At 41.1% G+C, this 21,992-nt stretch overlaps 1 protein-coding gene across 2 annotated transcripts in view; it reads left to right on the forward strand.

Annotated features, from left to right (window-relative positions):
• The window catches only part of ECPAS (Ecm29 proteasome adaptor and scaffold), a 182,526-nt gene that overhangs the window by 123,647 nt on the left and 36,887 nt on the right, over positions 1–21,992 (forward strand). For both annotated transcript variants that reach the window (XM_077475350.1, XM_077475351.1), the window contains 6 exons: positions 796–913; positions 1,019–1,186; positions 2,595–2,674; positions 7,030–7,135; positions 16,752–16,799; positions 21,535–21,656. In XM_077475350.1, the coding sequence (XP_077331476.1) occupies positions 796–913; positions 1,019–1,186; positions 2,595–2,674; positions 7,030–7,135; positions 16,752–16,799; positions 21,535–21,656 (642 nt within the window). The remainder of the gene's footprint in view (positions 1–795; positions 914–1,018; positions 1,187–2,594; positions 2,675–7,029; positions 7,136–16,751; positions 16,800–21,534; positions 21,657–21,992) is intronic.

Here is a 21,992-nt window from a genome sequence, read left to right on the forward strand (position 1 = left end):
ACTGAAGCATGCTGGGTAAGGTAGGGTTTATACAGTACCAGGGTGGCAATGGCATATTTATTTGCCAGTACTCTAATCATCCTATAGGATGGTAGTATACCTAAATTGTCTCAGAATAACTGAATCCCTTGTCCCTACTGAACTCCAAAAACTAATTTTATTGTAAGAACAAAAATATATATTTTTTCCAGGTTTATTACGGAGAAAATAATTTATCGAATTCTGAAATGCTTCACTTGTCATGCAATAACAGTCTTTTGGACTAAATAACTTATAGGGGCTTGTGTTCTGTTTTTAAATGATTTGATTTGTGAGGATGTGACCCATTTACCTTCCCTTGTTTTTTTTTTTTCACCTGGATGATGGGAAAGTGGTCTCTGGGACTAGTGAATAGTGTTCAGTCTTCCACATAAACCATGTACCCTGTGAAAAATATACATGGATGGTTGTGATTACTTCACAAGCCATACCAAAGTCCCATACAAGTCAGCCAGTTTTAAAATGTCTGCTACAGCTTGAAAGCATCATTATTACAATTATTTTATTTAGATTCTATCTTGTGTACTTTTCTCATTGTAGCTATCCTTTAATACACACTTTTAAGACTTTTTACAGCAATCTGATTTTAATTTTCTTGTATATGTAGAAAGCATTAAACTAAACTAATCATTCCCTTTTTTTAAAATGTATTTTTCCACTATATTCTCTTTAAAACTTTATTTTGCTAATATACTTCAGCAAATAGAGACACGATACCTCATACTTCGCCTTTTTCTGTTCTTCATATTTCCAAAGGCAGGGGCTGTCTACATATAAAGAACTTTGTGCACTGGCCAGTGACCTTAGTCAACCAGACCTTGTATACAAGTTCATGAATCTTGCTAACCATCATGCTATGTGGACATCACGAAAGGTAAGGTCTTGTTTTTGTAATTTGTTCAGGAGTAATATCATTTTATGTTGGATATCTGCTTTTTGTGTGCATTCATTTTCAAAATCCATGTTTTGTTTTTATTAGGGTGCAGCATTTGGCTTTAATGTGATTGCTACAAAGGCTGGGGAACAGCTTGCACCATTCTTGCCGCAACTCGTTCCACGATTGTATCGTTATCAGTTTGACCCAAACACTGGAGTTCGACAGGCTATGACAAGCATCTGGAATGCTCTGGTCACAGACAAGGCTACTGTAAGTGCTTAACTTATGTGTGATGTGTGAATGTTACACTTCTTAAACCCCATTTATTTAACTTAGTGGTACCAACAGTTCACTTATTTAAAATGCATCTTGCACTAAAAGGCATGGTCTACTTATGTATTTATTACTTTACAACGGCCTCCATGTATATTTACCACCTAAAGGCCCATACACATGATCAGACTTTTTGAAAACAAACATGCAAATTAGCTGTTTTAATGCAACATCCAACCGTGTGTACACGCCATCTGACAGATTTTTTCGGTTTTCATTTGACTTTTGTTGGCTGTGCGAACGCACAAACTTTTCGACAACATAAGTTCGATGGAGCAAAGTCCGATTTTGTGTACAGAAAACCATCGGACTTTACAAGCACGCATGCTCAGAACCAATGCAAAAGATCCGACAATACAGAAGTTGACCAAAGGTAGCGTTAAAGAGCATAAAAACCATTTGATTTGGTGGAAGTTGGCTGAAAAAGTCAGATCGTGTGTATGCTTAACAAGTTCAGCGCCAACGCCCTTTGTTCAAAAGTCCACGGGAAAGTTTGTACAGGGTCCGATAGTGTGTATGAGGCTTTAAGGTAATTAAAAAAAAAAAAATGTGTGTGTGTGTTTGTTTTTAACCACCATATTTTTTTTGACTGTTTACATTGGGAAGGCAGTCCTGATGTTATAAGCAGACTTTGCTTTTCAGTGCAAGGTCAGTTTTAACCTGTAGGTATATAAATAAGCTTTAATATGACTAAATTAAGATAACACCATTAAAATGCAGCTTTTGTGGTTGTTGTGATTCACTGTTTACTAACTTAATAAAGGTTACCTGGGATTTCTAGCTTAAAATCGCTACCCACTTCACAGACATGATAAACCAGTGACAAGCACTCAGTTTAACGCTACCTGCTGTCATATTAAAAATCTCAAAATACTCTGCCAACTTTGTAGTTGATTTCTTATAGTTTGTCTGGACATGGTAGATGTAGTTTTGTAAAAGAAGGGGATCTACTAATTGCTTATTACTATGATAAGACCTTCTAAACTGAGATTCTTTGTGTATTGGCAGTTTCTAAGTAAGATCAAACTGCATTTAAGACATTGCAAAGTGAAACATGAAAGTTTGTGTTGCTATAACTATGGCAGAGTTTAGTAACCCATAATAACCCATTGGAGTTAAAATCTCTCTAATCGGATGAAATAAAAATTAAAGTTTTTGTGGAAAACAAAAGGACCAATACATGAAGTAATGAAAAGGTAGTGTTCTGTTAAATTGCAGCTTAGAGGGGGCAGCACTGGTTTCTTATTTCTCAGGTTGTACTTTATATGATTTCTGTTAGTGCTGTGCTATCAAATAACACCATCCATTTATGACAATTAATAATCTAAACATTCTTCTTTTATAGGTTGATAAATATTTAACTGAAATTCTCCAAGATTTGATAAATAATCTGACGAGTAATATGTGGAGAGTCCGTGAATCAAGGTATTTGACTTGGAGCTATTTCATACAGTCGAAATTAATTTAATATAAAAGGTATTGGCAAATGGCCACAGTAGATTAATTGGATGTATGTGAACATACTAAATGGGATAAAATCTTAGGAACAAAGAACACAGAGGAAAAATGGGTGTGCTTTAGGAGCATATTAAAGAAGGGTATTAGCTAGTGCATCCCAAAGGGTAATACATTTAAAAAAGCTAATTAAAGCCCTGGGTGGCTTAACGCCAACATAAAAATTTGTATGAAAACAAAGGAGAAGGCCTTCAAAAAATACACGGCTGAGGGAACATCATCAGTATTCTAACTGTACAAAGAATGCAATAAGAAATGTAAGGGTGTAATCAGGGTGGCTAAGATAGAACATGAAAGGCACATAGTGCAGGAGAGTAAGAAAAATCCCAAGACCCCCTAAGTACATAAATAGTAAAAGAGGGAGTACAGATCATATTGGCCCCATAAAGAATGATGAAGGGATTCTGGTTACAAAGGATGGCGAGATGGCAAAGGATTTGAATGTATTCTTTTCTTCACAAGGGAAATGGGGGGGCTTTAGTATCCAAAACTGCAATGTTTATCCTCCATGACACGTCACAGGAAGCACCACCATGGTTAACCTTCTTGGCGGTATTCTTGAGTGTGGTTCAGGGTGAATTTTCCATGGCAAGAGCTGTAACCCAGAGCCACACTCGGGGCTGCATCGCAGTATCCAGGGAAAGTTACTTGCCTTGTCCCCAGGATAATGCGATGTCGCCCCCCCCCCACTGTGTGCGGCGGCTGTGTCTTCCGCCTGATGCTCTGTTTGCTGGGCTCTGTTCCCTGTGAGCGGCGCAATGCATAGGAAAGAAGCCCAGCTGGAAATTCAAAAAGTGCAAAACACAACACATATAGTACACTGTAATCTTACAGATTACATTACTGTATCAAATTATTTCACCACCCTTTTGTCCCTAATGCTTTGTCCATTGCCCTGCATGCAGTTCTATATTATATTATACTGTTCTTTCTGTCTAGTAACTGAAAAATATCCATAGCAACCAAAAAGGATCCCTTTATGTCAAAAGCGGTTTTAGACCAGCTAGAAAGAACCCACCATCGCTGGGAATGCAGAACCCGCCATTGCCGGGAATGCACTCATGAGCGCCAAAGATTACCTACAGGAGAATCCACGGTTTACACGGTGGCCTCTTTAATAGAAAGTCCCACCTCCTTTGCTGGACAGAACAGTCATTCAATGGCAACGTCGGGGGTGGGACTTCCTATTACAGAGGCTGCCTGTAAGCAGGAAATTCTCCTGTGTGTGCACGGTGCTCGTCCCGCCTCCTCCCTGTCCCATTCAAGGCAGATACATCTTTTGTGGCCCCGGCGCTGGGAGATCGTCAGGGGCCACAAAAGATATACATGTCTAAATAACCTGCCCTAGGAGAAATGGTCTCCCGGGGTTTACCTTACCTTGCATCCATAGACACAAATGCTGGACTCAGCCCCACGCCCCCAGCGCCCGTGTCATTGTATTTGATAGCAGCTGGAGCCAATGGCTGTGCTGCTATCAATCTATCCAATCAAGACTCAAGACCCCACGCAGAGAGGGAGAGAGCGTCTCTGCTGAGGGGATAAACAGGCTCAGGTAAGTAAAACGGGGGGGCTGGGGGGTCGGTCACTGACAGAAGTTTTCACCTTAATGCATAGGATGCATTAAGGGGAAAAAAACACAAGGGTTTACAACCCCTTTAGGCCGGGTTCACACCGCTGCGATGCGGGAACGCCGCGAATCCGCGGCGTTTTCCCGCATCGCACACCTCCCGCCGGCAGTTCACACTGCCCTATGCGGACGGCTGGGAGTGTCAATGATATGTTAATGACACCCCCAGATCCGTCCGCATATCGCAGTGCGATCTGCCGACTCGCACAGGAATCGGATCGCATGGTGTGAACCCCCATGCGATCCGATTCTGTTGCGGACCAAAAAAAGGGTCCCGTGCGAGTTTGCTGCGGGAGCGATGCGAATTCAGCCATACTATCTGTATGGCTGAACTCGCATCGCTACGGAGATCGGATGTGATTTGCGGTGCGAATCGCATCCGGATCTCCCCCCCCCCGCAGCAGTGTGAACCCAGCCTTAAGGAACTCAGTCAAATAATGGCCAGACCGTTGTTCCTAATTTTTACGAATGGTATGAAAACCATCTGATTGGTGCTACATTGGCTTTTCTCCAATCTTTAAAAAGGGACCAAGGTATATCCCAGTTAGCCTAACATCAATAGTATGCAAGCTCTTGGAGGGGATGATAAGCGACTATATGAGATTTTAGTAATGAAACTGTATCATTAGCAGTAATCGGCATGGATTTGTGAAAAATTGTTCTTGCCAAACAAATCTATTAACCTTCTATGAGGAGGTGAGCTGCCATCTAGATGAAGTAAGCCCGTAGATGCAGTTTATCTGGATTTTGCAAAGGCATTTGGTACAGTTCCCTACAAATTTACTATACAAGCTAAGGTCTGTCAGCATGGACCAAAGGGCGAGTACCTGGATTCAAAACTGGCTACAAGGGCGATTGCAAAGGTTAGTGATGGGGAGTACTCAAAATGGTCCAATGTGGAGAGTGTGGACCAATCCTATTTAATTTATTCATAAATGGCCTGGAGGATGGGATAAACTGCTCAATCTCAGTATTTGCAGACAATACTAAGCTAAGCAGGGCAATAGCTTCCCTGCAGGATGTGTAAACCTTGCAAGAAGATCTGAACAAATTAATGGGGTGGGCAACTACATAGGTTTAATGTGGAAAAATGTAAAATAATGCGTTTAAGGTGGCATGAACATGAATTCAATCTACTCACTAGGGGGAGAACCTCTGGGGGAATGTAGGATGGAAAAGGACCTGGGGGTCCTAGGAGATGACAGGCTCAGCAACGGCATGCACTGCCAAACATATGGCATGCATTAAAAAGGGAATTAACTGTAGAGCTAAAACAATAATTCTCCCACTCTACAAGACTCTGGTCCAGCCGCACATGGTGTATGCCATCCAGTCCAGGGCTCCAGTCCTCAGTAAGGATGTGCTGAAAATGGAGAGAGTGCAGAGAAACGCTACAAAGCTAATAAAGGGACTGGAGGATCTTAGTTATGAGGAAAGATTACAAGCTCTGAGCTTATTCTCTCTGGAGAAGACGCTTGAGAGGGGATATGATTTCAATGTACTAATACTGTACTGGTGATAAAAACTTTTCACTAAAAGGGCTTTTAAAAAGACTTGCACATTCACTAAAATTAAAGGAAAAGGTATTTAACCGGAAACAGCATAGAGGGTTCTTTATGGTATGGAATGTGTCATTATCTTCCACAAGCTGTGGTCTCAGTGAGGAGCGTAGATAATTTCAAAAAACTATTAGATAAGCACCTAAATGACCACAACATACAGGGATATACAGTATAATATTCACATACAAGCTGACACACACACACACACACACACACACACACACACACACACACACACACACACACACACACACGTTAGACTTGATGAGCTTTTTCAGATGGCATATACACATTAGCTACTTACTGTTAACTTCCAGGTGGTCTTTTCCAGCCAGGTAACAGTCTGGTTGGATTTTGGTGCATCCATTGTTGACTGGATAGGTCCATATAGTCGCAACAGCTGTGGGCAACAAAAAGGCTGAATTTAGACAAGCAGATACATTGTTTGCAAGGGTCAGGCTATATGTGATCAATCGAATAGTAGGCATATAGAGTAGCCGAATGTTCAAGTTAATTATTTATAGAGTAAATGATTGTCATTGAATCAGTGCAAAGGGGAAGGGCGCCAACTGTGTTTTTAGGGAACCATAATAGTATGGGGAGGGGTGGAGGATATGATCTCCACTCGTTGACATGAAGATAATTGCCCAATCTGTGTGACATCTGAATTTAGTTTTTTTTTTTGTTTTTGTTTTTAAGACCACTACAGATGGTACACTGGTTACCTTGCATATAAATGTTCATCAGATATGCAAGGTACAGTAAGCTTTTTATAGATACAAGATGTATTCAGACTGAGTATAAGTTGGTCATTGCTAGCAGTTGACTCAAACATCTCATAGCTAATCATTTTGTATTCCAGGTATCTATACCACAAGGGCAAAAATATTTCCTCCTCTGGACTCTTCTTTGATTTTTGGGGTTGGGAAGGGGGAATAAGGTAGTGTGTGGGTTATCTCATGCTATGGTTATTCTACTGGGTTCAGCTCTTTGTGTTTTTTTTGTTTTGTTTTTTTAGTTTTTTTGTATGTTGGCCATTATGAGTTCTTAATGTGACATTTTTTTTTTCATTACAGTTGTTTAGCAGTAAATGACCTACTGCGTGGTCGTCAGCTTGATGATGTTGTTGATAAGCTTCCTGAGATCTGGGAAACCCTCTTCAGAGTACAAGATGATATAAAGGTAAATGATGCATTTTGGAAGTCATTTTCTTAGAAACTTGCAATGTCTGTTTTGTTGTTACAAAATGTCTTCTTGATTAACCACTTCACCTCGAGAACAAGTCTTTCATTTTTTACACATATATTAAAATTGGCTTTTTAGGCTGTACAATGATTTACCCCTACCTTCCCCCAGAAAATTATATATACACTTATCAGCCATAAAGTTATGTGCACTGACAAGTAAAGTGAATAGCATTGATTATCTTGTTACAATGGCACCTGAAAGTGGGTGGGATATACTAGGCAACAAGTGAACATGTTGTCCCTAAAGTTGATTTATTGAAAGTAGAAAAAATGTGCAAGTGTAAGGATTTGAGCAACTTTGACAAGGGCCAAATTGTAATGGCTAGACAACTGGGTCAAAGCTATTCCAAAACTGCAGCTCTTGTGGGATGTTCCCGGTCTGCAGTGACCAGGACCTACCAAAAGTGGTCAAAGGAAGGAAAACTGCTGAACCAGCCACAGCATCATGGACAATGAAGGCTCATTGATGCATTATGGGAAGTGAAGGCTGGCCTGTGTAGTCCGAACCAATGGAAGAGCTACTGTAGCTCAAATTGCAGAAAAAGTTCATGCTGGTTTCGATAGGTGTCAGAACACACAGTGCATCGCAGCTTGTTGCATATGGGGCTGCAAAGTCGCTGACCGATCAAGGTACCCATGCTGACCTGTGTCCACATCCAAAAGCACCTGCAAGAGAGCATGTCGGCATCAAAACTGGACAATGGAGTAATGGAAAAAAGTGTCTTGGTCTGATGAATACAAAAAAACACTAAAATGCAATTTATTGCACACAAACACAATTTAATCCCTAATATTTATGTACAAAATAAAAATTACATAGTGCAGAGTAAATGGTGTTAGGCCTCAAAACTGTGTGTGTCCATTAAATGACATAAAATTACAGTACTCAAAATTATCAATAGGTAACACTTAAAGCTCATCAATTCAGAGTAAACCCTAAATGATGGCCTTAGAATTATTACTCTTACATTTTGGCAATTTACATACACGTTCCCACCCTGTGGTGCTTGGATGTAAGCAGGGTAGTGGAGCTGCTTATTTTATTTTTTTTATCTAACTTTATTGCAATCACAATAGGCCTAACAAGTCCCTACGTGATGGCATTGGGCAGTTGACAGGTACTCTTTATGGAGATATTGGGGTCTATGAAACCCCTAATGTTTCCCCTGCCCTCTGTTTCAGCCAACTAAGCACAGGATTATACGTGTTTAGCTGTACACCTGGCTTTATAGCCAGTTTTTTTTTTTTTGCTCAGAAATTCAAGTTCACAGCACTGCAAAGGAGATTAATTGTTTTGGTCCCGGGCTCCTAGAAGGAGTGGGGGAGCCCAGGAATCAGCAGAGGGGGCAGCATTCGGTGGTCAGGTAAAAGTGATCAGGCAGCCCAAATCACTTTTTTCGTGAAAGCCCAGAGTCCGCTGATGGGGGAAAATAAAATAGGAGAAATAAGAGGCTTGCAGCTGCTACTGCTTGTTAGATTTTACTCTTTGGCTGTACCATGCACAACCAAAGGGGTGAACTAGTTAACGGTTAACTAATAGTTTTTATTGCAGCATTATATACAAAAATCTTTTATTCTTTAGTGGCACTCAGGTTTATTTTTGCTCTAGTAAACAGATATTTTAAGTTAACATTAACATCCATGGGACAAAATGCTTATGGTCCTCAGAGTGATAAAGTAATATGGAGCAGCTGTACATGGCAACCAAGCAGCTTCTATTTTTCACTTTGTGTGTGTGTGTGTATATATAATATATTACACACACACAGTGAGGGGGGAGAGGGGAAGTATTTGATCCCCTGCTGATTTTGTACTTTTGCCCACTGACAAATGATCGATCTATAATTTTAATGGTAAGATTATTTTAACGGTGAGAGAATGGCAACAAAAATATCCAAAAAAATGCATTTAAAAAAGGTTTAAATTGATTTTGCATTTTAATGAATGAAATAAGTATTTGACCCCTTCACAAAACTTAGTAATTGGTGGCAAAACCCTTGTTTGCAATCAGAGGTCAGACGTTTCTTGTAGTTGGCCACCAGGTTTGCACTTGTCTCGGGAGGGATTTTTTCCCACTCCTCTACAGATCCTCTCCAAGTCATTAAGCTTTTGAGTCTTACATTTTGTAACTCGAACTTTCAGCTTCCTCCACATATTTTCTATGGGATTAAGGTCTGGAGACTGGCTAGGCTGCTGCGGGACCTTAATGTGCTTCTTCTTGAGCCACTCCTTTGTTGCCCCTACTGTATGTTTTGGGTTATTGTCATGCCCTCAGCCAGCCAATGCCCTGGCTGTGGGAAGGAGGTTCTAACCCAAGATTTGATGGTACATGGCCCTGTTCATCATCTCTTTGATGTGGTGAAGTTGTCCTGCCCCCTTAGCAGAAAAACACCCCAAAAGCATAATGTTTCCACCTCCATGTTTGATGGTGGGTGTAGTGTTCTTGGGGTCATAGGCAACACTCCTCCTCCTCCAAACACGGCAAGTTGAGTTGATGCCAAAGAGCTTGATTTTGGTCTCATCTGACCACAACACTTGGTTCTCTTCAGAATCATTCAAATGTTCATTAGAAGACTTCAGACGGGCCTATATGTGTGCTTTCTTGAGCAAGGGGATATTGCAGGCACTGCAGAAATTCACTCCTTCACGACATAGTGTGTTACCAATTGTTTTTTTGGCGAGTTATTTGACAGTTATTTTGTGTTTCTTCCATTTGCGAATAATTGCATCAACTGTTGTCACCCTCTCTCTAAGCTGTTTGGTGATGTTCTTGTAGCCCATTCCAGCCTTGTGTAGGTCTACAATCTTGTCCCTGACATCCTTGGACAGCTCTTTGGTTTTCATTACCTGTACAGAAGACACCTGGGAGCCAAAAATCTTGCTGATAGGGGATCAAATACTTATTGCAGGCATTAAAATGCAAATCAATGTATAACTTTTTTTTAAAATGCTTTTTTCTAGATATTTTTGTTATTCTTTCTGCCACTGATATATTATGTATGCGCTTATTTAAAAAAAAAAAAAATCACAATCTCTGTTCTCACCTGCATAAAGGGGTTAGAGAGGTGTGGGGGGTAGAGCAATAGCAGTACACTGATCTTCTCTAGTGAACAGCTGTGCAGGGCAGGGGTGTCAGCGCAAGTCTGATCATTGGAGGACTAGGAGGCTGTGCTCCCAGCAAAGCAGGGGGACTGGCAAGAATACCAGGTATTCCACACAGAGGAAGCAATATAATGAGAACGGGATAGTTTTTAAAACAAGTACAGTGCATCCAAAAAGTATTCACGGTGCTTCACTTTTTCCACATTTTGTTATGTTACAGCCTGTTACAGTTACATGTTATGTTTTTATTCCAAAATTGATGCAATTAATTTTCCTCAAAATTGTACAAACAATACCTCATAATAACAGGAAAGAAGTTTGTCTGAAATAAAAAAAAATAATTAAAAATCCCATGTGCACAAGTATTCACAGCCTTCGCTTAATACTTATCACCAATTACAGCCTCCAGTCTTTTTGAGTATGATGCTACAAGCTTGGCACACCTATTTTTGGGCAGTTTCTCCTATTCTTTTTTTTGTAGGACATCTCAAGCGCCATCAGGTTGAATGAGGAGTGTTGGTGCACAGCCTTTTTCAGATCGATTGGGTTCAAGTCTGGATTTTGGCTGGGCCACTCAAGGACATTCACAGAGTTGTCCAGTAGCCACTCCTTTTGCTATCTTGGCTTGTCCTTTTGTTATCTTGGCTGTGTGCTTAGGGTCCTTGTCAGAAGATGAACCTTTGCCCCAGTCTGAGGTTCAGAGTGCTCTGGAGCAGGTTTTCATCAAGATTGTTTCTGTACATTGCTGCATTCATCTTTCCTTCAATCCTGACTAGTCTCCCAGTCCCTGCTGCTGAAAAACATCCTCACAGCATGATGCTGCCACCACCATGCTTCTGTGGGGATGGTATTGGTCAGGTGATGAGCAGTGCCTGGTATCCTCCAGACATGACGTTTGCCATTCAGACCCAAGAGTTCAATCTTTGTTTCATCAAACCAGAGAATTTGGTTTCTCATTGTCTGAGAGTCCTTCAGGTACCTTTTGGCAAACTTCAGGCGGGCTGATATTGTTTTTTTTTTTTTACTGAAGAGTGGCTTAAATCTGACCACTCTACCATACAGGCCTGATTGGTGGAGTGTTGCAGAGATGGTTGTTTTACTGGAAGGTTTGCATCTCCCCACAGAGTAACGCTGGACCTCTTTCAGAGTGACCATTGGGTTCTTGGTCGCCTTCTTGACTAAGGCCCTTCTTCCCCGATCACTCAGTTTAGCCAGGCGGTCCACTCTAGGAAGAGTCCTGGCGGCTCCAAACTTCCATTTACGGATGATGGAGGCCACTGTGTCGGAGCTCTACAAACAATTCCTTGGACTTCATGGTTTGGTTGTGGTCTGACATGCACTGTTAACTATGGGACCTTCATGCCTTTCCAAATCATGTCCAATAAACTGAATTTACAACAGGTGGACTCTGATCAAGTTGTACAATCATATGAAGGATTATAAGTGGAAACAGTATGCACCTAAACTCAATTTTGGGTGTCATGGCTAAGGATATGACTGAATACTTATGTACATGTGATATAATTTATACATTTGCAAAGATTTCAAACAAACGTCTTTGAAAAAATAATGAATTTACCGGTAATCAATTTTGGAATAAGGCTGTAACATAACAAAATATCAAGCAATGTGAATACATTCCGGATGCATTGTACAACAGACACAGATCAAGAATATTAAATATTTGAGTTGCATATTCTTTAATACAGCAGACATTTATAAAACAATATAAAAATGTCTTGGGTTTCAAAAGTCTTTAGCAAGATACAGGATTTTTTGTTAGCTCCATCTCACGGATGGTAATGTTGACATACAAAAAAAAATAATAAATAAAAATCAAGTCAACATTAACATCCATTGAATAGAGCAAAATACTTGTGGTCCTCAGAGTAATATGGGTGGAATTTATCAAAACTGGAGCAAACAGAAGCTGAAGCTGCTGTAGATGGCAAACAATCGGCTTCGTTCTTCAACTTGTTCAGTTAAACTTTGCAAGTGAAAGATAGAATCTGCTTGGTTGCCATGTACAGCTGCTCCAGATTTTGGCTGCGTCATTTAGATAAATTCCCCTCTTGAGTGTATGGAAACTTACCTGTGCTTATCCAGCAGGGGAGAAAGGAAAATGACAAAACACTACAACACATCAAGTTAATGTAGCAATACTCATTGATGATCTACTACAGCCATGCTTTCAGTTGTGTTTATAAGTTTACGTACGATGGCAGAATTTGATTTCTTGTTCATTTTTCAGAGAATATGATAACACAAAAACTTTTCTTTCACTCATGGTTAGTGTTTGGCTGAAGCCATTTATTATCAATCAACTGTGTTTTATCGCTTTCCATAAGAATCTCTCCTGTATTAAGTGGCTATGTGGGATGGCAAACTCTGCCTGCACCTCCATAAAGGATTTAAGGGTTGGCCCATTATATAGCTGGGATATAAAGTGTAGTCATGCCCCTTCCCAGTCTCTAAACCCCTTGAGTTTCAATATCTCCCTATAGTTTAGGTTGCACCATAAGATGGCTACCGGGTCCAAAGGCATCAGGACCAACTTGTTCCAATTAATGGAAAAGCCTGATAATGCGCCAAAGGCCTCAGTAAGGGTAATGATGGTTCACAAAGTACCCTGCGTATCTCCCAAGTAAAGTAGGGTCTCATCAGCGTCACCACGTCAGTTCCCATACTGCGTCTGAACCCGATTATATTGGCCTTCTCTTGTATTCGGGACACTAGAGGTTCCAAAGCTAGGGCAAACAGCAGAGTTGACAAAGGCTATCCCTGCCTAGTGCCCCGGAATAATGCAAAAGGTTCTCAGTGCTCTCCATTCACCCTAATCCTAGCCGAGGGATCAGCATACAGTAACTTGACCAGGCCCAAACGTTCTAAGCCCCTGTACACACGGTCGGAGATTCTGGCAACCAAATCCGTCGGATTTTGTCCGTCGGATTTTGTCCATCGGGTTGTGTCCGAAACTGTTGCATACACACAGTCGGACTAAGTTGTCGAAAAATCCGATCTTTCAGAACGTGATGACGTAATTTCGTTACGATGGGACTACATTCAGACTAGTAGCCAATAGCTTTGATGTAGGAATTTGATCTGAGCATGCGTGGCACTCGGTCCGATTAAAATTCGCTACACATGATCGGAGTATGTCCGATCGAACCAGTTGGTCGGGAAATATTTCCAACATGTTGGAAAATTGGGTCCGACGGATATTCGGACGGAATCAGTCCGATGCATACCACACACAGCCAGGTTATCCTACGACACGGTCCGATAGGACACATTCCGACGGATTCTCCGACCGTGTGTACAAGGGCTAACACCTTCCACAGGTAAGGCCATTCGACAATGTCGAAGGCCTTAGCTGCATCTAGTGAAAAAATAGCTCAGTTACCAGGATTATCCATAGGCAATTGTAGTTTTAGGAAAAGCTTCCAAAGATTCTGGGCCATGGATCTAGTGGGGATGAATCCAGATTGGTCCTTGTGTACCAATTTATGTACCACCTGAGCCAGTCTGGTCACCAACACCCTCATTATAGACTTTCAGTAGTATGGGTAGTAATGTGCCTGCATTTCGCTTGTAAACCTCGGATGGAAGGCCGTCCGCCCCCAGAGATTTATTATGAGATTGTGCTAGAGCTCATGTGAGTTCCTCTTCCGTTAATGGGGTATTCAGCAATGCAGCATCTGACAACCGACAAGCGAGGCAGCACACATCCATCTAGAAATCCCCCAATTTCCACGTCAGAAAGCTGTACTTTATAAGTATATAGATCCGCATAGAATGGCCTAAAGATCTTAATGTCAGAGTTAAGGGTCTAGAGGGCACCCTGATCATTGCAGATGGCCGAGACAAGGGAGGATGACCTCTGTGCATGTGCCCAGTAGCCTCCCCTCCTCTAAGTTTGCTGTAGAAAAAAAAACTTTTTTTCTTAGCCAGTTGCAGTGCCAGTTGCCTGGACATGGCTTGTGCCTCCAACCAAACCCTCTTGGTATCCTCAGTAGGGTTAGTGATCTATCTATCCTCCAGTCTCCTCAACCTCCCTACATACCATTGTTTCCCAGGCTTTGGTATCGGATTTGATATGGGTTATTAGTTTGATAAACTGACCCCTCATATAGGCCTTAAAAGCATCCCAGACAACACTTAACTGAGCATGTTGGTGTAGACCGCGCATGCTCTAGTGTTAGTCAATAGACCTCCAATAGTATATACAATAGGGAAACACTGGCTGGATATCAAAGCTGGCAACATGGTATCCCTTATAAGTTCCCATCTACTCCATTATGCCTTAGACCTGCGGTGATCAAATAGGTCCAAAATAGCTTGCAGCAAGATTGGTAGATAATTTAACACTAAACAGGATGGCACTATTAGGATGGGCGCACCAGCCTTAATATATAACTTTATTTATGGGGGTTTTTTTTATGTGCCGTCCTGTTTAGTAGTATTATCTGCCAATCTTGCTGCAAGCTATTTTGAACCCATTTGAGTTTCCACTCCCTTACTTTTATTTACTGGCACTTCACCATTGGTCAATATTTGTGTGTTTTTATGTTATGTATGCATTTGGTATCCAATATTGGATGTATATTGCATAATACCTAGCACAGCACTTTTCAATTTAATTATTTAATAATCTATTTTGATTTTAGCTGTTGTATCTTATATTGATCCAATACCTTTTATTTTTGATGAGATCATATTTATAGCGTGTAGCATTTACTTAATTGTTAAAATCGCCTACCACTAGTAGAAGAATATTTGGAAGACAGGCCACTTGAGGACCTTGGACGAAAGCGCTGGCGGTATATATATCCCAGCAATTATACAGGACGAACCGGAAACATTGCATAACAGAAATTCATATCGCACCACTCATGGTTCAAGCCTTGGAGAGTATGGCATCCTTGTAATTCAGTAGTTTGGACAAGAATGGGCCCGGTGGCTGAGGGCGTGTTGGGACTCTGTGCCCTTGCCGAAGGTAGAAATGAGCCATTGCTCAATAAGTGACAGGATTTTTGCCTTCGGCCCACTCAGGAATACCCAGGGCACACACATTATTGCGGCGCATTCTATTTTCAAAGTCATCCAGGTGGGCAGCATGCTGGGCTGTAAGATGACAGCTGAAATTGAGATCCCTCTGCATGGGAGCTATATCATCCTCTATGGTGCTCACTCTGCCTTCCAGGGCAGAAGTGCGTTCCTGCAGCTTTTGCATATCTTGCCGCACAAATGCGATTTTTGCCTCAACTGCCTTGCGCTCATCAGTGAGGGCAGAGATGGACATTGCCGGAGGTAACAGCAGATATTATATCATGCAGAGTAGGCTTGGGCTCCTCTGCATCTAGGGAGGATGCATGTGGCACAGAAAAAATGTCCCAAGGAGTACTGACTGTTCCACTCTGGGGGCGATCTGACTGCATCCTCCAGAGGGACGCTGTCATCAGCCACAGATGGTCCCCCTGAAGTATCCCCAGGTTAGATGAAAAGGGCAGATGCTCTTTGGGAGTCTGGTCGAAAAACTTCTGGGCCGCCTCTTTGTATTTCTCCTTGGAAAAACATTGCGACCAGGCGCCATCTTGGCCAAGATCCGCAATGAGGGCTCAGTTTTCTTTGAGCCGCTTTGACATGTCAGCAGCAGGAGCAGATTAATGGGAAAGCAGCTCACAAGCACGGGGAAACCAACACTGGCAAGCTAGGGTCTGTGAAAGAACAATAGCGGGATCATACAGAATCATTGCACAGATTCTTGGCGGAGGAGACAGATGCGACCAGCTACATCTGCTGCTTTGCCACTCCCCCCAGTTGTAATCCTTTTTATTAAAAGCATATGTTTTTCTGACGTGTACCTAGGCTCATTCTCTCAAGGTTTCATTGAGATTTATCTGAGTTTGTTCTGCTCCAGGCTGTAATTTGCACCATTCTGCAAATACAGAGTGAAAGGCAGCAGCGGGACTAATCTGTGCTCTCGAACCTATAGAAGGACTGCTAAAGCTTGAATTACTGCAAGTGGATATTGGAATTTGCATAATTGCGCTATCCCAGGATCAGTATCGTAATCCAGAAAGTAGGCGTTAATCTAGAATGATACCTTACAAAAATCGATCTGGCCTTCCAGTGAGACAGGAATTTGATTTGCTCTGGACCTGTACTGTAAAAAAAAATTACATCTGATACTGGTTTTGCTTTAAACACCTTTTTGAAGCTTAACAAGCTCTGTTTTAATATGTGGTGAATGCAGGAATTAGATTTACAGTGTAGGTACTTGGCTGTGTATTGGTATGTTCACATGCATGTCGTTATGTATTTAGTAGACGCTGGGCACTACAGGGAAATTATTTATTATGCATTTTAGAACTGTTGAATTTGTAGTGTAATAAAGTTTGGTATAAATATGATATAAATAGTTTTCTTATTTCTCCTTCGCTTTACAGGAGTCTGTCCGGAAAGCAGCAGAGTTGGCTTTGAAAACTCTGAGCAAGGTAGATACAATACCTTTTTATGCTTATACATAAGCTATCTGTTGCATTTCTCTTTTCATTTAGGCATGCTTTCTCAAAGAAGAAGAAGAAAAAAAAAAAAGGCAAAAAAATAGTTAATTTAGATGTGCACTGTGCAGATCAAGCTTATACACATGGTCTTCAGCTTTGATTTTAAAAACAGAAGTTTTAAAGTGAAATATGGAGGAGGTCCGCCTCCTCTAATCTTTCATAATAGTTGCACTTGAAATTAGAAAATTAAGCATAAAGCATGAAACACTTACCTAGGCTGAAGAAAGTGCTGCACATTTCAGTGCATCTCATTCAAGCCAGAATGCAGTGCACTGAAACTAGCATGTTTTCTTGCATCTAGGCACTTTTCAGCATGCTACATTATTCGGCCAATTTTAATGTGAATGGGCTGTTATGCACCACAGTGCATGGAAAAAGATCATGCTGCATTTAGTTTAGTCAGCACTGCTACAGTGATCTCTATGATCTTTCAGGTCCTGTGCTGAGTGGCTGCTCTACTGTGCACTGCCCGCAGGGTAGCCCTCTCGGCTACGTCACTATTCACAGAATGTCTGCATTTATTTTTTTTAACCAGCTTTTCTACCAGAACAATTTTTTAATTGAGTGCACACATTTAAATCTGCATATCTTAATCGTACAGGACACAGCATGAGTTTTCATAGACCCTGGGTATAGGCTAGTACCATCTGGTGACTTGACCCTGGAAAAGCTATTAAAGATACACCCCCTTTGGGTATACAGAGACCAGCTAAATCTAAAAAGGCATAAACGAATAGAATGGCCAATCTATGATGATTGGGTTAATCCAGAAACCCCTCTGAAAATTATTACACACTATGCAGTGGAAAATAAGTTCATAAAAAAGCCGACTGTTCTGGTAAAAGATTGTGCCATCCCAGTTTTGAACATCTCAGAATACCAATTGAAGATGTTCCTTGATTCAAAGATGCTGCAGATAGGAAGTTTACGGTGGTCTTAAGGCTGTCTTTACACTTGCAGACCCAGCTCTGTAAACCAGCTTTTGCTTCAATTTCTGTTTGTCAAACTGAAGCTAACTGGACTAGAACAATGAACAACCAATACAATCCTGTATTCCAGGACCATACTTTAATAGAGGAATTACAGCAGTTTCATAAAAAAAAAAGTATGAAACTGCTTAAGGTCAAAAGAAAGGGAAAAACTGCTTTCACAAATATAGGATACACTATAATTTCAGCATATGAATGGTGGATGAATGCTGCAGTCATGCCGTCTTCCGCTTATCTCCCGCTGGGAGAAACTCATGTGTTGCCTCCAGAGAAGACTCGCGCCGGCTCAGGAGATGGGGATGTGGTGGAGAGTGTCATTTCGTGATGACATCAGGCTGGAAAACAACCACAGCTTCTTACTGTGCATTAGAGAAACTGAAAACTTATCTGTTTGTGGCTACTGGCTGCATGCATCCTGGTTGCCCATTGGGGTGTGAGGAGTTGTTTGAGTAAGCAGGTCAGTCATAAACCGAGGAGAAGCATGTTTTCCACCTGTGTGCACTTCACTTTGGACAGGGAAACTCCTGCTTGGCCTCTGTGACTAAACACTGTGAGGTTGGAGAGGATGTGGCAGCTGTGAGTAATGGGAGATGCAGGGCAATGCATGACATCCAGTATCTCTTATTAGCGGGGCTATGGGTATGGCACAAAACTGACTGCAGGAGATGCAGACACGCTGTATGTCTACAGAGCATCCGGTATATCCTAGCAGGGATCTCAAGGACACAAACTGACCATGCCAGCATGGATCTGCTTCCAGTTTGAAACGGGAGCCATAGGAAACAGGCTGGATCCCCAGCTATGTTGCATAAACTTACAAAGTGAATAACTTACAGGCTACATTTAATAACACGTATGGGACTAACCAAACATATATATGGATTTTTTAGGGTAACAAAGGTCTTGAAGGAGAGAGGGGTCTCTTGGTCTGTTGTTTTTTGCTAAAAAGAAAGGAAAGATCTACAGTACTATTGTACAAGGAAATCCTTCTGTGCCTGGCACTTCAATCCCAGAAAATGTATGCCTCATATTCTGGCCTTCCTACAATCAGGACTTGGTCTTAAGCACTCATGCACACTGGGCATAAAAAAAAATGCTACTTATACGGGTGTTTGGCATATTTTACTTTAGCCTGTAAAAGTAACTCTGTCAGCCTATGTTTCCTTGCACATTTGGCTGTTTGCAGGCTGAAAAAGAAACCCCATCACAAGTGTCTTTTGGAGGGGAGCTTTCAACCAGAAAAACACACCTGAATGCTGTGTTTAGGCTTATCAAGCATTTTTAAGTGTACATTTTCTAGTATATTGGGGGGAAATGCCTATAAATGCAAACACACCTAAAAGCATATACAGTATGATCCATAAGAGCTTTTTTTTTTTTTTTTTTAATGCTGCTTCTTTTCAGCCAGCAGTTCTGACATCTTTTTCTGCTGTCTAGTGTGCACTGTCCCTATAAGGACAGATTTTTGCCTTTTCCATTCTTTTTCAAAAACTTCTGGCCTTGATCTCCCTTGTCAAACCATTATTCAAGGTGTTTCTTCAATAAGCTAGACGTTACAGCACCATGTGCTTTCTTGGGACCTCAATCTGATTCTGTCTGCTCTGCTTGAACGATATCCAAGCAAGAAGACTCGCCGCTCGCCTCCACATACAATCAAAAGAAGAAACTCTACTCAATCAAAATTCTTTTATTCAGAACATCCCAAAGTGTTGACAGAAAGCTGGTCATTACATTACACAGAGCAGCATAGATTTCCTTATAAAGCCCCACCTAGTTGCATAGCAGGTGACACTAATCATTTATTCGCATGCTTCCTATTATATGATACACGTAAAAACCAAGGAAACACAAAAACCTATAGCAATGCATACACACATAAATATGTATCGCATATAGATTAATGTAAAGTATAACAATCGTATATAGGGGAAAGATATTTATAAAAATGTGTACATATATTAGTAAATAGAGATATTAACATACTCAAGAACATACACCATAAAACCATTGTAATCACCATATTGGGTTAAAACAAATCTGTGTTAAACCTACAGAGGTGCGGGGCAGCGATGGAGGCTACATTTTTGCCCTCATTAGCCAACCTGTACATGGGTTGGTGGGAGCGGTCCCGTATCTTTGGAGGAGAGTACCCCTTTAGGTCTTTTATTAGGTTATACCTGAGATTTATAGATCTACAAAAATAGGAGAGTCGCCCTGGGACTTTAAATGAGGTGGTCACAGTTAGCCACTGAGTAACACGAGTAAAAGTAGTATAAATGTTTATTAAAATAATTGTACATACATGGATAATATAACATACTGGCTCAGCCAATGGCTTTGCACAAAGTAAAAAGAATAAATCAATTTGATACAAACATTATACAATGCAGTATATACCAATGCACACATCCGATAACCCGACGCGTGTTTCGCGAGATCATTGCTCGCTCATCCGGTGGATGCGGATCAAGTGTATCAATGAACGAAACCAGGGTTTCCATCGCTGACGCCCCAAAGGGACAGCAACAGCCAGAGTATGGCACGGGAGCTGAGGGGGGAGAAGACTAACACAGGTACCCCCGAGGGGGATGCCAGGAGGCAGACATGGCATGGGTGAAGGTGAATGGTCCTAATTGTCTCAGTATGTAACTTGATAGATATCAGCTGATCCAATAATGGAGCAGACAGGGAGACCATGAATAGGGAAGTGAATCCTGAAAAAATGTTTGTTTGGGAAATCAACCCCTTGATCTACAAACAGCTGAACAGCAATGGAAAACTGTGATGTGCATAGTATTGTTGAGTGAAGGAAGTGAAGCTTCACTTTTTTGTAATAGTGTGGGTACAGTGATTATCTCTTTCCACAGAGTCCCTTTGGGATGAGATCTGCATACTTACATTAGTCAAAGCTGGACTAGTGTAGGTATGGATTTAAGAGCATACCTGGAATTCAGTTTAAATAAAGGAAACTAAAGGATTAGCTGTTAGATTTTTACTGCTTTCTGTACCCTTGTTAAAAAGATTCACCTGTTATCGAAGGTGAACAGAAATCTCAAATAGAGGGCACTTTTCCAATAGGGATACTAGATCTTATGACCCTGGTGACAACCAGGGATCCCCTCACTTTGTAGGGGGTTCTTCTTGCCGTTTTGGCTATGTGGCAGGAAGCAAAGGGAAATCTCCCCAATGGGACATGGATGATAAGAAAAGTTTTGCCTTTAGTTCTACTTAAAATTCATCTGGTTTTGGTGAATATGGGTAGTCATGTTTCAAGCGATATGTACCTTATTGTTTGTTTTAAAGATTTTAAGCTTACCTGTACAAATTAGGACTTTTCTGTAGGTCACGAAAAAACATGTACCTGTACTTCACTCATACTAGAATCTAAGAAAGCAGTACCTTCCCAACAATTGGCCACTTGGGTATCAAGGCGCAGAATTGTGGGAGGCAGCAGGAACATTGCATGTTCCAAATTCTGGAAATACATTTTTTTATAGAGTAACATCCCAGCACATAGAATAGGAGAATTTTGGGTAATCTCAGTAAATATCTACAATAACATATGGGCAAACGCTCAAACATTTTTTTTTAATTAGGGTTCAATATGAATATACAGATTTAGTCTAAATGTGATATAAGCAATTCAGTTAATGTCTGTCTGTGTGTTTCTTTGTTAGGTGTGTATACGGATGTGTGAATCCAGCAAGGGAACAGCTGGGCAGAAAACAATTGCTGTACTTCTGCCTTGCCTTCTGGACAAAGGGATCATGAGCACAGTGCCTGAAGTCCGTGCACTCAGGTAAGCAGGTCTAAATGCAGAGCACCCACCATTACATAAAGAAAAAGAAAATCTAGCAGCTCAATAACACGTCGATTTTATATTGGGACAAAAATCCTCTCAATCACTCCCCAACAAATTTGTTTCTATTGTACCATGTTGTTATATTGTTCTTTCTGTGTCAAAGTTGTACAGGGGTAGAAACACACAGGGAGTTATCTCCATCATTAGGACCCACATTAATCCTGCTATATTTATTATATTTTCTCCGTAACGTAATACCTGGGTCTGGGGGGGTGACTTCTGCTTTTATTGCTTGAAAGAAAAGTCATTCAGAAAGTTAAGCGATTGCAAACC

Source organism: Lithobates pipiens, unplaced genomic scaffold, assembly GCF_037356315.1.
Source record: "Lithobates pipiens isolate NorthernLeopardFrog02 unplaced genomic scaffold, aLitPip1_a1.2 Scaffold_13, whole genome shotgun sequence".
NCBI lineage: Eukaryota > Metazoa > Chordata > Amphibia > Anura > Ranidae > Lithobates > Lithobates pipiens.